At 42.1% G+C, this 13,899-nt stretch overlaps 1 protein-coding gene across 3 annotated transcripts in view; it reads left to right on the top strand.

Moving 5' to 3' along the window:
• Positions 1-2,007: 2,007 nt before the first annotated feature.
• The window catches only part of unc5cb (unc-5 netrin receptor Cb), a 123,084-nt gene continuing 111,192 nt past the window's right edge, over positions 2,008-13,899 (top strand). For 2 of the 3 annotated variants that reach the window (XM_035947762.2, XM_023269400.3), the window contains exon 1: positions 2,009-2,625. In XM_035947762.2, the coding sequence (XP_035803655.1) occupies positions 2,508-2,625 (118 nt within the window). In that variant the 5' untranslated portion in view covers positions 2,009-2,507. Of the gene's footprint in view, positions 2,626-13,899 lie in introns of all 3 variants that reach the window. The other variant, XM_035947763.2, reaches the window with a different exon arrangement.

Genomic DNA, 13,899 nt, shown 5'->3' with positions numbered 1-13,899 from the left:
CAAGTAAAATGAATGTCAGTGGTCTAAGGTAGATGCATTTGAGTGATCTGATTTCTCTCAAATGAACAGCTTGCATTACTGCAACTTGAATTTTAGGAAAAGAAACTTGAAAATTCCAATTTTTCCAAGTTAAGTGTTCGCTTCACCCAAATTTAAATGTAACAAAACATGATTTTAATATTGGACTTATCATTCTTTCTTTGACTTTATTCTGTAATCCTACCATAAAAAAGATGGCAGTTGATTTAAAAGACATTTTTAGAAATAAAACCATGAATGCCAAATGCAATACACAAAAAGAGCAGTAAATCTAATTTCTGCACTTTTATCGAAATTAAAATACTGACTGAAAGAGACAACATATAGCTTCAAGTTGACAGAATCCACACAAGTGAGCTACCTTCACCAAAGCAGAAAAATAAATGAGATTTATTTGAAAAAGTATTTCACTTCAACTATAGCTCAAATACACTTTTTTAGTGTAAGGAGGGTTTTTGATGAATGACTTTTGCTTTTATTGGAATATTTTTCATAGTACTCTTAATAAAATAATGATTTTAAATGGTTCCTCAGAAGGCTCTCTGGCTGGTGTTCCCATCACCAGCTGAAGAAATGATTTATTTAGGGGATGATTCTTAAGATACAGTATGGTTCTTTAAAGTGTGGAAGGTTCTTTTTCATTCGAGTTACTTGGTTTGCCGGCTGGTAATGTCATAAAATTAAAGCTGCAACTAAAGATTTTTTTCATTGTTGATTAGTCAGTGGAATATTTTCTCAGTTAAGGAATTGGTTTAGTAAAAAATCGAAAACAGAAAGAAATGCTCATCACAATTTCTAAAATCCCAAGTCGGCATCTTGTAATATATTGTTCTGTCTGACCAACAGTCCAGAACCCAAAATATCAGATGTCTTATAATGGAAGGAACCCTGAAGCGCTGCAAATTCTTAGATTTGACTTGTTTGCTTAAAAATGGCTTAAAAATTGTCGTCATGTTATTAAAATAGAATTAATTGAGTTCACTACCTTGAATACGGTTTTGAAATGAAAATTTTTAAGAGTTGAAGCACGATTTATGGTGCTTAAAGGAACATTTTGATAGTTTGTCAGGCACCTTTGGATCCACCCATCCATTATCTATACACAGTTTAATCCTCATTATAGGGTCATGGGGGGGCTGGAGTCCATCCCAGCTGACTGAGGGCGAAGACAGGGGACACCCTGGACAGGTCACCAGTCTATCACAGGGCTACATATAGAGACAAACAATCACACTCACATTCACACCTACAGACAATTGAGAGTTACCAGTTAACCTGAGCAAGTTTCTGGACACCAGAGGAAGCCAGAGTACCTGGAGAAACAGGGTAGGGAGGCATGCACAGGGAGAACATGCAAACTCCATGCAGAAAGATCCTGGGAAGGCCAGGACACGAACAGGGGATCTTCTAGCTGCAAGGCGAAACTGCTAACCACCAAGCCACTGTGCAGCTGCACCTTTGGATGTTCTTTAAAAAAAAAACATTCGAAGAGAATATTAAAGAACTTCTTGCTGAAATGTTCTTTGTGGAACCAAAAATGATTCCTCTATGTCAGCTAGAAGACAAATGTCACTGTGAAGAACCCTTTTTGGCTCCAGTAAACTATTTATTCATTTTAAAATTGAATTGTTAGTATATTTACATCTGATATGCTAGTTTTTCTTCCACTGACATACAGTGTATTCCATTTTTGAAGACTACACAGTCTACTGCACATATATCAAAATTTCCCAATGAAAAGAACGAGGTTCTCTTAATATTTCTTCACTTTTTTGCCACACTGAACAGAAAAGGCTACTTTAAAGGCATCATGAACGATAATGATAGTCATGTAGACTGAATCCAAGACTTCCATTTATCCTCCAGCTGGTTAACGCCGTCCATTCCTCGCTCCTGTCCGGGCCAGGTTTTGGTACAGCGCCGCCACTTGCCGGAGCACTTGGATTGGCTGGAGGAGCAAGGTGGCCCCCAGAGACGGCTCCTTCCCTCGGATCAGTCCCGTCAGTGGAGCGCAAGGCGCGGTGGACGCACACACGGCTCACACACACACACACACACACACTCACACGCGTGGAAAAAGGTTGGACAGAGACGGACTCAGCTGGAGGACTTTGATTTTGTGCGGGAGCATGAATTTGCCATCAAGACATCGATCCACACCTCTAGACAAGCCAAGTGAAGCTTTAAAGGGAAAAGCGAACGGAGGCAGGTTTTGAATGCAACATCCTCCCTGACGGAGGGCGATGCTCCCACCTTTCATTCCGCCAACTATCACATGTTTGTAAGAGGAGAAACAACACCGCGCTGGATACATCTTCTGCACAGCCGCTGCTTTGCGCACTGGGGGCTGTGACGGGTGATATTTTGGACCGCGGCGCGCCACGGCGAGGGACGACAGTGCGCGTTTTGATCTCAGCAATTTCTCAGTGACTCGGACTTGCCTCAGAGCGAAGGTTTGACTCCTTATCATGGGCTTCGGTGCTCAGACTGACAGAGAGGGAGGAAGAGTGGCGAGATTCTCCCCGGAGATGCCCACCGTGTCCTGGCTTTTGCTTTTCCTGCTGCTGGATATCGGAGCGGCTCAAGGTAAACTTTAGAGTGTATTCTTCACTCGTGAACTCGGCTTTTTTCCTCTCCGTAAAAGTTTTCTAAAGTCTTGTAGGCCTCGGCGGGGGTGTAGTGGAGAAGAAAAAGCTTCTATTCACTGACACTTTAAAAAAAAGATACAGTTCATCCACCTTTTGGCGTTGGAGCTGTGTGGCACAAACAAAGCAAGTAGCCTGAATCAGAGCATGGAGGCCTGTAGAAATAACTGGGTTAAATATCCAATCAAGCATTTCTGAAAAAAAAAGATGAATATAGTACCACAACAGTTATGATTTGTCATTCAAGGGAAAATTCTTTATTTTGGTTGTGTAAAACCTCAATTGGAAAGCCATCCCAGCCATTTCTCTGAGGAAAAAAATGAAGAATTACTGCTCCAGATAAATGAAAATGAGCCCATATTATGGCTGCTCCTTTGCATCTCCCCAAACCTTTAAAAAACATAACGATATACACATTTAAAACTGTCATTGCACGTTCAAAATATATATCAAAAAATCTATTTGGAATCATGGTAACATATGATATGTAGATTATTCGCTGTAAATTTAAAAATAAATGAGATTTAAATTCTAATTGTTGCCCAGTTTATACTTGTATTAAGTAAAGAAAGCTGAACCTTCATTGATTCAATCTCATTCATTCTTGGTGAATCTTGAATTGTCGTACCTATAAATAGCTCAATTTTAAAATGAAATGTCCAATATTGATGAATGATGACGTCCACTGAAGCTAGTAATTGATTAAATAGTCTTGACATTCAGAGGATGGATGTAATCAGTTTTTCTTCGATACTGAGTAGTCGAGTTTTAGAGGCAATTTTCATTTCCAATACAAGTGATCAGTTTTAATTATCCCACCGTACATAACCTCAGTCAGGAGGCACATTTTAAACTTCAGCCTTTTCCTTCAGATCTCTGTTGAGAGATGTTCTCTGTAAACCCATCGTGACTGTCTGTTCTAGAAAACACTGAGATAATGCCACAACACTTGAAGCCATTTACTTAATCTGCTCTCTCCTGAGTGAGATTGTCAGTCACACAAAGGCAGCTAAGAGGAACCCATGGGTGTGAAGGTTGTGTTTGTGCATGTGTGTGTCTCTGCAATTAAGGTAGGTGGTCTGTCTTGTATTTCTGGAATAACATGATGAGATGAGGGGAAAATGAGCAGATTTCTGGGTTACACCCCTACCTCCAGTAACGTCACGATCCCTTGCGAGTATTTTCTTTTTAATGGCAGCAACACAAGCTTCAGTTGGAGGTCTAAGCACATCTTCCAGACAGGGAAGAGGGTCTGTGAGCAACCTTATCTAGCTGCTCCAGACCTTCATCTCACTCCTACATAGTTAATGAGCCAAAGAGGGAGAGGAAGAGTGAAAAAGCAGCGCAGGTCCAGTTTCTGAAGGGCAGGGTGAGATGACATAATACCCCTTCCAAAACCCAGGAGAGCTCTGTGTCATTGACTGGATGGGGAAAACGAACAAGGTTCCTCTCTGTCCATTAAGACGTCGATACAGCAGGAGAACATTGTTTGAGCCTAATTAATGGGCCTCGCTATTTTGGGGCACTGATGAGCTCTACACATTTCCAAATCGCTGGAGAGTCACTTCCTCAGTGTAAAACTACTGGTGATTAAAGTGGCTCGCTTTACCCAGCCTCTGCTTGTAACACCATCCCCCTTTTCCACCCTGAATATTTAGTTTTTGGAGTCATTCGAACATATTTTTCTGTAGTTGCGATCACATTTCATCTGGCTGCAGCGGTTTATTTTTTACTTTTTGACTTTTGAGAGGACTTTCTCATTCCATGTGAGCAGTGGGACATGAGAGTGCTCATTAGCTCTTGACAAAGGAGACAGGTTGAGACAGATATAGGCGAGGAGCTGCCAGAAAGGTAGCTGAGAGCTCTGTGACAGTAGCTTGATTGGAAACCCTTAGTGCGGGAACAGATGCACTTCTACTCTTTCCAGGGCAGCGGCAGAGCTGCGTCGTACTTCCGTGTCTCTTTTAAAAGTCGATGGAGGATGTCGAGTTGTCATGGGAACATATGGAATGCTTAATTTAATAAAGGGTGTTTCTAGTTCTAGTGAGTGGATCCGGAAATATTAGGATTCACTAGTAAATCACAGCAGGAGAAAGTGGCTGAAAAGCAAGAGAAGGAGGATTGAAGCAAACTGAGACATGCAGTTTAAAGTATGATAAGAGGTAGAAAATCGCATTCAAAGGTGTTTTCTCTCCCGATTTCTTTTCATTTTGTTGGCTGACATTAACGCTGGCATTTTATACAGTGCATCTCAGTGTTCGGCAGTGGATTCCTACATGGGTGCTGGCCTTCCTGGGATTAGTTCACTTTTTCCACAGTGCTTCTCTCAACGTCTCTCTCCTCCTCTCTTCCCCTCGCACCACGTTCCTGTCTGTGCTGCCTCTCCACTCTCTGATGATGATGTGCCCTCCGAGGGCTGTTTATGGAGGGAAAAGTTAACCGATATTTAATATATACCGATTCTAAAATATCGAGACTCGGTGCCACAGTGAGACTTTGCCATTTTCCGACTGATGTGTGCTGCCGGAGGAATGCATGTTATTTTTTTTTATCATTATTTTTCTAACAGGCTTCCCCAGGGCCTGCTAACATTACAACCGCTGCGGTCATTATATAAACAGGCCGCACAATGAGCGCATTGTGTGTAAGGAGCAGTACCTTTAAATTACCTCCTAAGATAGCCTTTAGCCGGCGTTCGTGAACCGACACGCTGAAAGTCGAACAGTTTTATGGGGCTGAAGGAAATTAGGATGGAGTTGTGATGGGTGAAGGAAGAGGGCAAAGTAAAAAATAATGTGTCCACAGTTTGGCTGAGCAGGGTCAGAGCTGCACGCTGGTTGCTAGCTGAGCCACAGACGGAGCGTGGTAGTGAGTGATAATTACTGTGAAAAGTGGCTGCTGAGTTTGCATCCCTGCTCCACTTGATGCCATACGCTATTGTTATGAAGGCAAAAAATATACGCGGTTGCTATTTTTGGGGCGGCTGGGAACAGTTCTGCATTCATCTGGTGGGTGAGGATATCTGGTGCTGTGCTGAGGGAGGCAAATACTGTGACTGTCACTATAAACAGGCCTGTAGTGAGGATTTTTCATGCGCTTGGGTCATGAGATTCTCTTTCATTTTAATCCAACCTGTCGCAAAAATAAACAAAGGCTGTAAAGTGATGGTTAGTTCATAATTTTACTCAAATACCTCATTTGTAAATTGTCTTTCCTTTCATTTTGCTGTAGAAAAAACTAAATTCTTGTATTACTTTTGAGTCCTTTTTTATAAATAATGTCTGAAGTCAGTCAGATTTAGTCTAAGCAGCCCCACAAAACCCACCATGTTTACTTTGTATATAAAAGCAGGATGTAAATTACTCATCAGGTTGTTAAAATTCCCAAACAACAACACAGGGAACATGACCTGTCAGTACTGCTCTAAAAGCCTTTCTGCCTTGGTTTTCCCAAGCAGTTTTATTGTTTATTTGCTTTGTGACCAGCCTGTTGGACTGATGACTCTTCCAGTGAAGTAAACCTAAACTTTCTTTCTTCCTAATAAGGTTCATGTTGGGACATTTCCATGCCGCTTTTGTTTGTTGCCCTCATACCACATAGAGTTTTTGCATCGCAATTAAACTTGACTAGTGCGGGAGTATAATAATGATTTCAGATTCCTGTGCGCTAAAATTGTGTTCCTTTTTCCGGAGAGGCAGACGAAAGAGAAGTGGTGAGATGAAGGAGATCACAAGGGCGCCAACAAAAAGGGCACTGAGAGATTAGAGGTGAGGAGTGAAGAGGAAAAGGAGAACTGGAGGCAGAAGTGGAGAGAGAGAGGGAGAGGGAGAGGGAGAGGGAGAAGGGTGAAAGCGAGATATGAAGCGAGGACAGGGACGGACATGGGAGGAGAGGAGAGTGTGTCATTAATCACCCTGTGTGACACTCTCAACTACAGGGGAGCTTCACAGTGCAACATTCACTTCTATTAGCGGTCCATTAGCAGAGCTCGGCACAAGTAGCAGCACTTGACAGGTAGGCCTGTGCCAGAAAGGCTGACCTGCGTCTCTGCACAATATATATATCGCACCACCTGGATTTTGTGTGTCAGCGGCGCGTTTGGTAAGAATTTTTGCGAGGGTGGGGTAAGTCAAAGTGCACAACAGAGGCAGAAAATACAGTGGCAAGTTTTGCTTTTTAGGTGACGAACAGCAAATGAAAATAATTGTATGAAAGGTCCCACTTTCAATTACGCTGCTGGAGGAGAAAGGAGATAATGATGGTAAAGATGATGATGGTGGTGATGGTGGTGGTGCTGGTGACCTGATTTCCTACCGGTGATGTCCCCCTTTGCCAGAAAATGGCTCTTCAAAGTTGAGATGGCTGATGCATTAGAGGTACAGTCATTTCACATTCAAAGGCTTGTTGGCCTCTTACTTGCCAAGAGCTCTGTGATTACATGATCCTAGCCAAGGGGACGGGGGTGTGGACCACTGTCCCTGCTCTTGATCTACAGTTCATTTATGATTAGAGATCAGAGCCGACAGTGAGAAAATCAGGGGTTGGAGAGGGGGAAGATAGAGAAGAGGACAGAGCCAAAGGGGTAGAGAGAAGTGATTACGAGTTAAGTGGCCCTTCTCATGCCATTATAAGCAGCAGGGCTGACAGAGCACATCATGAGTGAGTATAAGTACACACTCCACTCCTGCCCTTTAATTTGGCATTGTGGCCTCCCCCCCTGGTGTTTAACCGCTAATGTCCCCTTGCATTTTTGTGTTCCTAACAGGAAATCAGTCGAGGACATGTCATTACAAAAGCAGGTAAACAGGAGTCGGAGTGCCTAAAAGGTTGTCGGTGGAAGAAACTTTAAGCTTCATTATGCTTGCGTATATTTAGCATCAATTTATTACTCATCCGGATCAATTAGTAATAAAGTCTGCCTTGTATCTCCTTTTAATTGTCTGACCATGTCCGCATTTTACCATACCTTTGCTTTTGCTGTTGCCATGCGTGCTATTCCAGCCTCCCAAAGTTAATTAGGATGCAAAATAAACAGAGTAAGGGGGATTTTAGATGCTCCTGGAATACTCTTACATATTCACACGGACACTATAAAAAGCTCAATGTGCTGATGTGTTTTTAAAGGCTGACAGAATGCTATTATTTCCCTGATGCCCTTTAACAGCGTTCCCTGAAGCCTCGGTACCCGGACTGAGCATGGGGCGTTCAACAACCTTGGTAGCTGCTACATAACAAGCACGGGCCTAAGGACAGTGTTATACTTTCCACATCTACGAGTACAGGAGGGTCCGCTAGGGACCAAGTGATGCACATTTTGTCCTCTTCAGTCCGTAAAAGGATGCCTGCAGTGGATACGATGCTGCTCCTGTTGACTAGAAATGAGGTTGTTGTTGAACATCTGTGGTGTCTGCAACTGTCTGTGAGTGCATTGATAATCCTGGCCTAAGCTGGCCAATAAAATAAGAGAAGTTGTAACAGTAAGCCAAAAAATTTCAGCCGAGCATGCTCTGAGTGTAGTATAAAGGTGTAAAATAATCCAAGTCAGCTGTTTGGATTTCATTAGGAAGAAGCAGCACTGGGTAAAGGCTGGTCTTGTAGGAAGAGTTCTTAACTTAACTGACCATCACGAGTGTAACTGGAGGTGCTGCTAATAACCGAGTGGAGCTGAACTAACCTCTTCTACCTACACACTGTTCATACTGCAATTTGTTAGAAGTTAAAATTCGACAAAAACAATCAACTCCTTTCAACTACCACATTGTATCTGATTAATAGATAATTAGATAACACAAAGAGAGGAGCTCAAAAAAATAGCCCTAAGCACAAATACCATCCTCTCATGGTGCTGTTTCAATCCTCCGATCTGCTGCCACGAGAACACAGTCGATGCTAAAGCCAAGTTATATTCAGTTCTGATGAGAGAGGCCAACGTACCACTGAGGCAGTAATGAGTGAGATGATATCAGCGGTGACTCATAGCACCTGAGTCACGCGCTCAGTGTGGAATCACCTGAAATTTTCACGCTTCTATGGAAATCCAGCGGCGCTCTTCAGGATGGAAATGCAGCTGCTGTCTTTGCCTCTGTTCTGACTCTGATTGACAAAGCTAAACCTTTAATCCTGGCTTTGCCCTGTCTTGTGCTCCGAGCCAGAGCCTCACGAGTGAATGAGACTAAAGCAAATACAGGAAAAACCCTCCTAAAGAATAAGGAACAACATTCATCTGTAATAAGTCTCCTGAAAAGCCGGTTTGTAGTGAGTTAAACCGTCAAGTGGAGACAACGTTTCATATACCTGCGGACTTTTGGCTCATTTTGTTGAGTGCATTCAGAAGAGGAGTGGTGGTTTCCAGTTGCTGCACTATCTGGTCGGGAGGGTTGTGGTCTATGTATGTCAGCAGAACAGAGGGAGGGAGGGGGGAGGCAGAGGGGTATATGGGACCTCTAGTCCCGGCTGAAACATGAGAGCTGGAGACCCACGCTCCCCATTTCCTGTCTCTACTTTATCAGCATCTTGCTCTGTTATTTCTGCTCTCTTAAAGCATCTGATGAAAGCCTTGCCACAGATAAATGTTTGTGCCTCCTTGTTTTTTATGGGACTCAAATGAGGTACTTTATGCGCCTGTCCCCCCCCTCTTCCCCCACCCTCCTCCTCCTCTGTCCTTCTCTTTTTTTTTTCTTTTGCCTCATTCCTGTGTCTGCTTTTGAGATGCCACAAGAGAAGTTATGGTCTCTGGTTTATATTATGGTTCCTTAAGGATGGGCTTGGGACGCCTTAAAGGACAATGCTCATTCTTGTTCTCGTGTAGGGATAAATTTTTTGTAAGACATTAGGGAAAAGGCTTGAGAAAAAGGTGGATTATTTGAATGAATAAATCACATCTGAATAAATCACATCTGTGCTTACTTTTGTTAAAGAAAAAAATCCACCTATAAATAATTCCGTCAGATATGGCAAATGAGAAGTGATATTCTTTTGAAAAGAGCCTTCTTGTTGTGTCCTCAACAGTCCGCAGTCTTTCACCTCTTATCACCTCATACAATATTTTCATTCTGACGCATATAATTCAGCATGCTTCTGTTTTCTTGGCTTTTCTGTGTGAGTCTTGTTTTGTGTGTGCGTGTCTTTGTGCGCACAGGCTCTTGTTTGTGTGCATATGGCGCTGCGGTGTGTGTATGTGCGCGTGTATGTTTATTCAATAATAACACAGTCCGAGAAAGTCTGTTTCAGATAAATCTGTGTGAATACCAGACCATTCATCCCCAGGAAATCAATCTTTCTCATAATTCCCCTCATTTTTCTTCCATCTGTTATCTACAGAGCTGCCAAACAGACTTTTAAACAGAGCAGACCATTACCAGAGGGCAGAATTAAATGTGTGTCAGAATGCCAGCCTGTAAAGTTGTTGTTTTTACTGAGTTAAATGAGGTGCTAAATTAAAGCTACGCAATTGTTGTATGATTAATCCCCCCACCAGCCCTCCATGCACTCCTGGTGACAGAAAAAAAAAAGAGTCAAAATGTGAAGGGATGTTTAAAAAAAAAAATTATGCTTTTGAACTCATGCTTGACTGTTGTCTTTTTTTACCCTATAATTACTCTGCACAAGTCTCAGCAAACACCCTTGGAATTCATCATTGGCATTGTGGAAAACATTTTGTTTCCACAGTGTAGGTCTGAATGTTGTAAAAATCCAGCCTCGCCACCATCATCGCTACCACCAAACACCCACCAACCCAAACACCCTACTGTGTGACCTCCTTTCTTCATTTTGGGCTTTGTTACTGCGAGTCCAGTAATAGTTTGCAACTTGAGATAGCTGTTGGGTGTCAGCACTTTCCTGTGTTTGTACAGCATGTGTTTGCGAGCGTGTGTGTGTGCCATATCTCCATGATCAGTCCCTGGTGACTAAAGTACTGGCAGACAGTGTTTAACTGGGGCAAGCTCAATGGGTCTCATTTAAACAGGGCCCAGACAGAAGCCCCGCGGTGAAAGGTTATTTTATGACTCCTAACATGTAAAGCACACTGCCGAAGCTGCTACAATTTGTGCGCTTGCCAGAGACGGCAAAACTGTACTGTATTGTTCTTCTTCGAGAATCTGTCAGGGAACCAAAAAGCACTGCTGACATTTAAAATCTGCCAAATTAGGCAGACAATAAGTGGCTCTGTTGTCTTTGATTTGTATGCCTTCTTTATTTAATGAGTGCTATGGAGATGAGTTTGATAATAAGACAAAGCAGTGGCGCATCTGAAAGTTCATGGCTGTAAATGTCAGGATAACATGATGTTCTAACACGAAAAGGATTGAAAAATGTCAAGTATAGCTGCCCTCGCACTACTAGCAACACAATATTTCTGGATCACAGCGCAGGCATGTGTTCATTGGTTGAAAGTGTGCTCACTTTAATAAATAATGAATGACCAACAGTACTGTAAATGCAAATGTTCAAGTTATGTCAGGGATCGGCATTATAGGAGAGCTTCCAGCTGCGCATTTGCCCCGTTCAAGGAGTTAACCAAACAGTAGGCAGAAGGTGAATAATGGATGTTGTTGTGATGATTGCTCTGAAATGCAGAGAGAGAGGAGGGAAAAAAAGCAGGAGTTTTTCCTAAACCAGGTCAAATGACTGAATTGGCCCTATTTTGTACACAGAGAGCTTTCTTGCTCGAAATTCGTACAGTCAACACAACTCTTGTTTGCTGTTTAACCTCCACAGACACCTAATCCATTCAGGCATGGAACCCAAAATATTGGTAACACAACATTTGCCACGTCATGGATGCTACTATCAGATCTTGCTAAGCTGCGTGTACCTACAGACTGAGCAACCCTCAATACTAGGGCTGAACAATTAGTAGAAATGTTATCAAAATCTCAATATGGCTAATATCTAAATCACAGAAGCTGCATTTTTTTTTTTTATGAGAGTGAAATGTGTCACAAAATACAATCACTAATGAAGCATTGTGGTTCTACAGGTACTATAGAGAAGCCCCAGCCTACATATTATATAAGAGTTTAAACTTGTTTAGTACAGAATGCAACGAAACCCCAGTTTTTATTATCTTTCAGAGGGACAACAAATGAAAAAAGGATCATTATCACTAAAATTGTGACTCATATCACAGTTGTAATATCATCAAAAATAATCACAATGTGATTATTTTTTCCATATCATTCAGCTCTCTAACTATTAGAACAGGAAGAATCAGTTTCTGTATTTACAAAATATATTTTCACAGCAAATCATTGTTTGTTTGCTGTACTAGATGCATGACTCTAGAAGTGTTGATTTTTGTCAGTAGAAAAAAATATCTCAGCTTGTACAAACATTTATGGCTCCCAGAAAGAATTCAAATTGGTGATTTCATGACTTTACCTCTAGTGCTACCAAAATGTTAAGATTTTTTTTAACTTTAAGTGAGATATTTCACAAATATTGGATGGATTATCATGAAACTAAGTGCTGATCTATAGTGCTTAGAGGATAAATTGTAATTAGTTTGGAAAAGGCATGTGTTTTCATGTACCATCACCATGAGGTTGATTTTTGTGGTTTAGAAGAGAATATTGATTGGATTTCCAAGAAACATGGTACCAACTTTCGTGATCCCTTCACTTTTTATCTAGTATCAGGTCAAAATTAGAACTTGTCCAGTTCTGTGGTTTTTGACAGCATTTGACAATAGTGCTAATCTGCATTTAGCCAGTGCGCCCTCACAGTACCAGCATTATTAATAGAATTGTTCACATAACTTTCACAACTTCTTTCCTTCTTCATATCTTTAGGGCATTTTCGACTATTATTAGATGGTGCTAATAGAGAGATGACAGAAAACAAGGGAGAGAAAAATGCACAAACATCTCCAGCTGGCCCTGAACAGAGTACATTGTGGTTTATGGTCAGCATCTTAACCACTAATCCACAGGAGTGCCCCCTGGTATCGGGAGTTTGCCAACCCACCCATCAGTTTGGTGGAAGAGAATTGCTCTTAACACAGTGGTAGGCTTTGTAGAAATCGCTCGCCTGCAAGTCAAGTTGATGGAGAAATGAGATCCCAGCTTGGAAAAAATGAGCGAGCTTAGCGAGATGACAGGCTTGTTTCTCTAATTCCAGACATCTATAAACTATGACTCCATACAGTGCACCAGCTGCACTGGAGTCAGCACACTAACTGTAAACCGATACACCATAATGGCTTGCTGCAGATACGCTGGAGCATGTGCAGCGGAAACCGATAATTCAGTGGTGACACACCATACATAGGGGTTCCCATGGTTTTTAGGCTGACGTGAGGTAAGCTGATCTGTCAGGTAAAATCAGAGGTGGGGGGTGACATGTGGAGGGGGAGGGCAACACCAGGTAACCTCTGCTGTGTAAAGGAAGGAGCGTTGCACTGGTAAATTACACCTCCTGATGAGCTTCCCTCAGTAGCTGCTTGTTTAAATCCGACTGCACACATTCCTTGCTTCTTGCATTTAGAAAGCTGTGCATTACTAAATCATGGTGTTATTGTTTTTACAAGTCTACAAAGACTTCATAGCTTTCTGCTGGCCACAATTTTTTCGTTATCACTGCTTTTCCGTGCCAGATATTTTATTTAGCAACCCAATAGCTCATCGTGAGACCCTGCCAAACAAAGCATTGATACGGCCGGGGAAGGGTAAGGAAAAGGGGAGGTGGAGATAAAAAATAAAATGAGCCACTCCAGAGCTGCATGGCTTTTACCCACCGGATGAACAGGATGAGAGCATCCTGGATTCAGGCATATTAACCCATTGCTATTCTGGGCTCATTTGTGTGGCTTTTTGTTCATGGAAAGGATGCAAAAAAATCTGGTAAACAAACACAACAATGTTGAGCAAACCAGTGTTTTGTGAGGATCGGGCAGCTTTGAGCGTTGCCATCTCGCTTGCATATTTCCATGCTGCTTGCAATTTCTTGGGAAATTTGGCGGGGTAATCCGAACCTTATTGTGTTTCTTCTCTGTGGAACACCAGATACCAGTGCAACCTGGTTTGGGTTTTTTTACTGCCATCTTTCTTGTTGGCAGTTGCTTCCACATTGATTGAATTTAGGGGAAGGGCACGACAAACTCAAGCTGGAATATTTGCACCGTAGCACCTATTTTCGGTCTTTCGGCCGTAGTTTGTTTCAGTGGGAGCTTGACAGAATGCGGTATACTGTCTACAGAATTTCAACGAGGCGTGTC

Source organism: Amphiprion ocellaris, chromosome 17 (assembly GCF_022539595.1).
Source record: "Amphiprion ocellaris isolate individual 3 ecotype Okinawa chromosome 17, ASM2253959v1, whole genome shotgun sequence".
NCBI lineage: Eukaryota > Metazoa > Chordata > Actinopteri > Pomacentridae > Amphiprion > Amphiprion ocellaris.
Note: the sequence above shows the minus strand (reverse complement) of the source record. Positions and strands in the feature narration are given on the sequence as shown.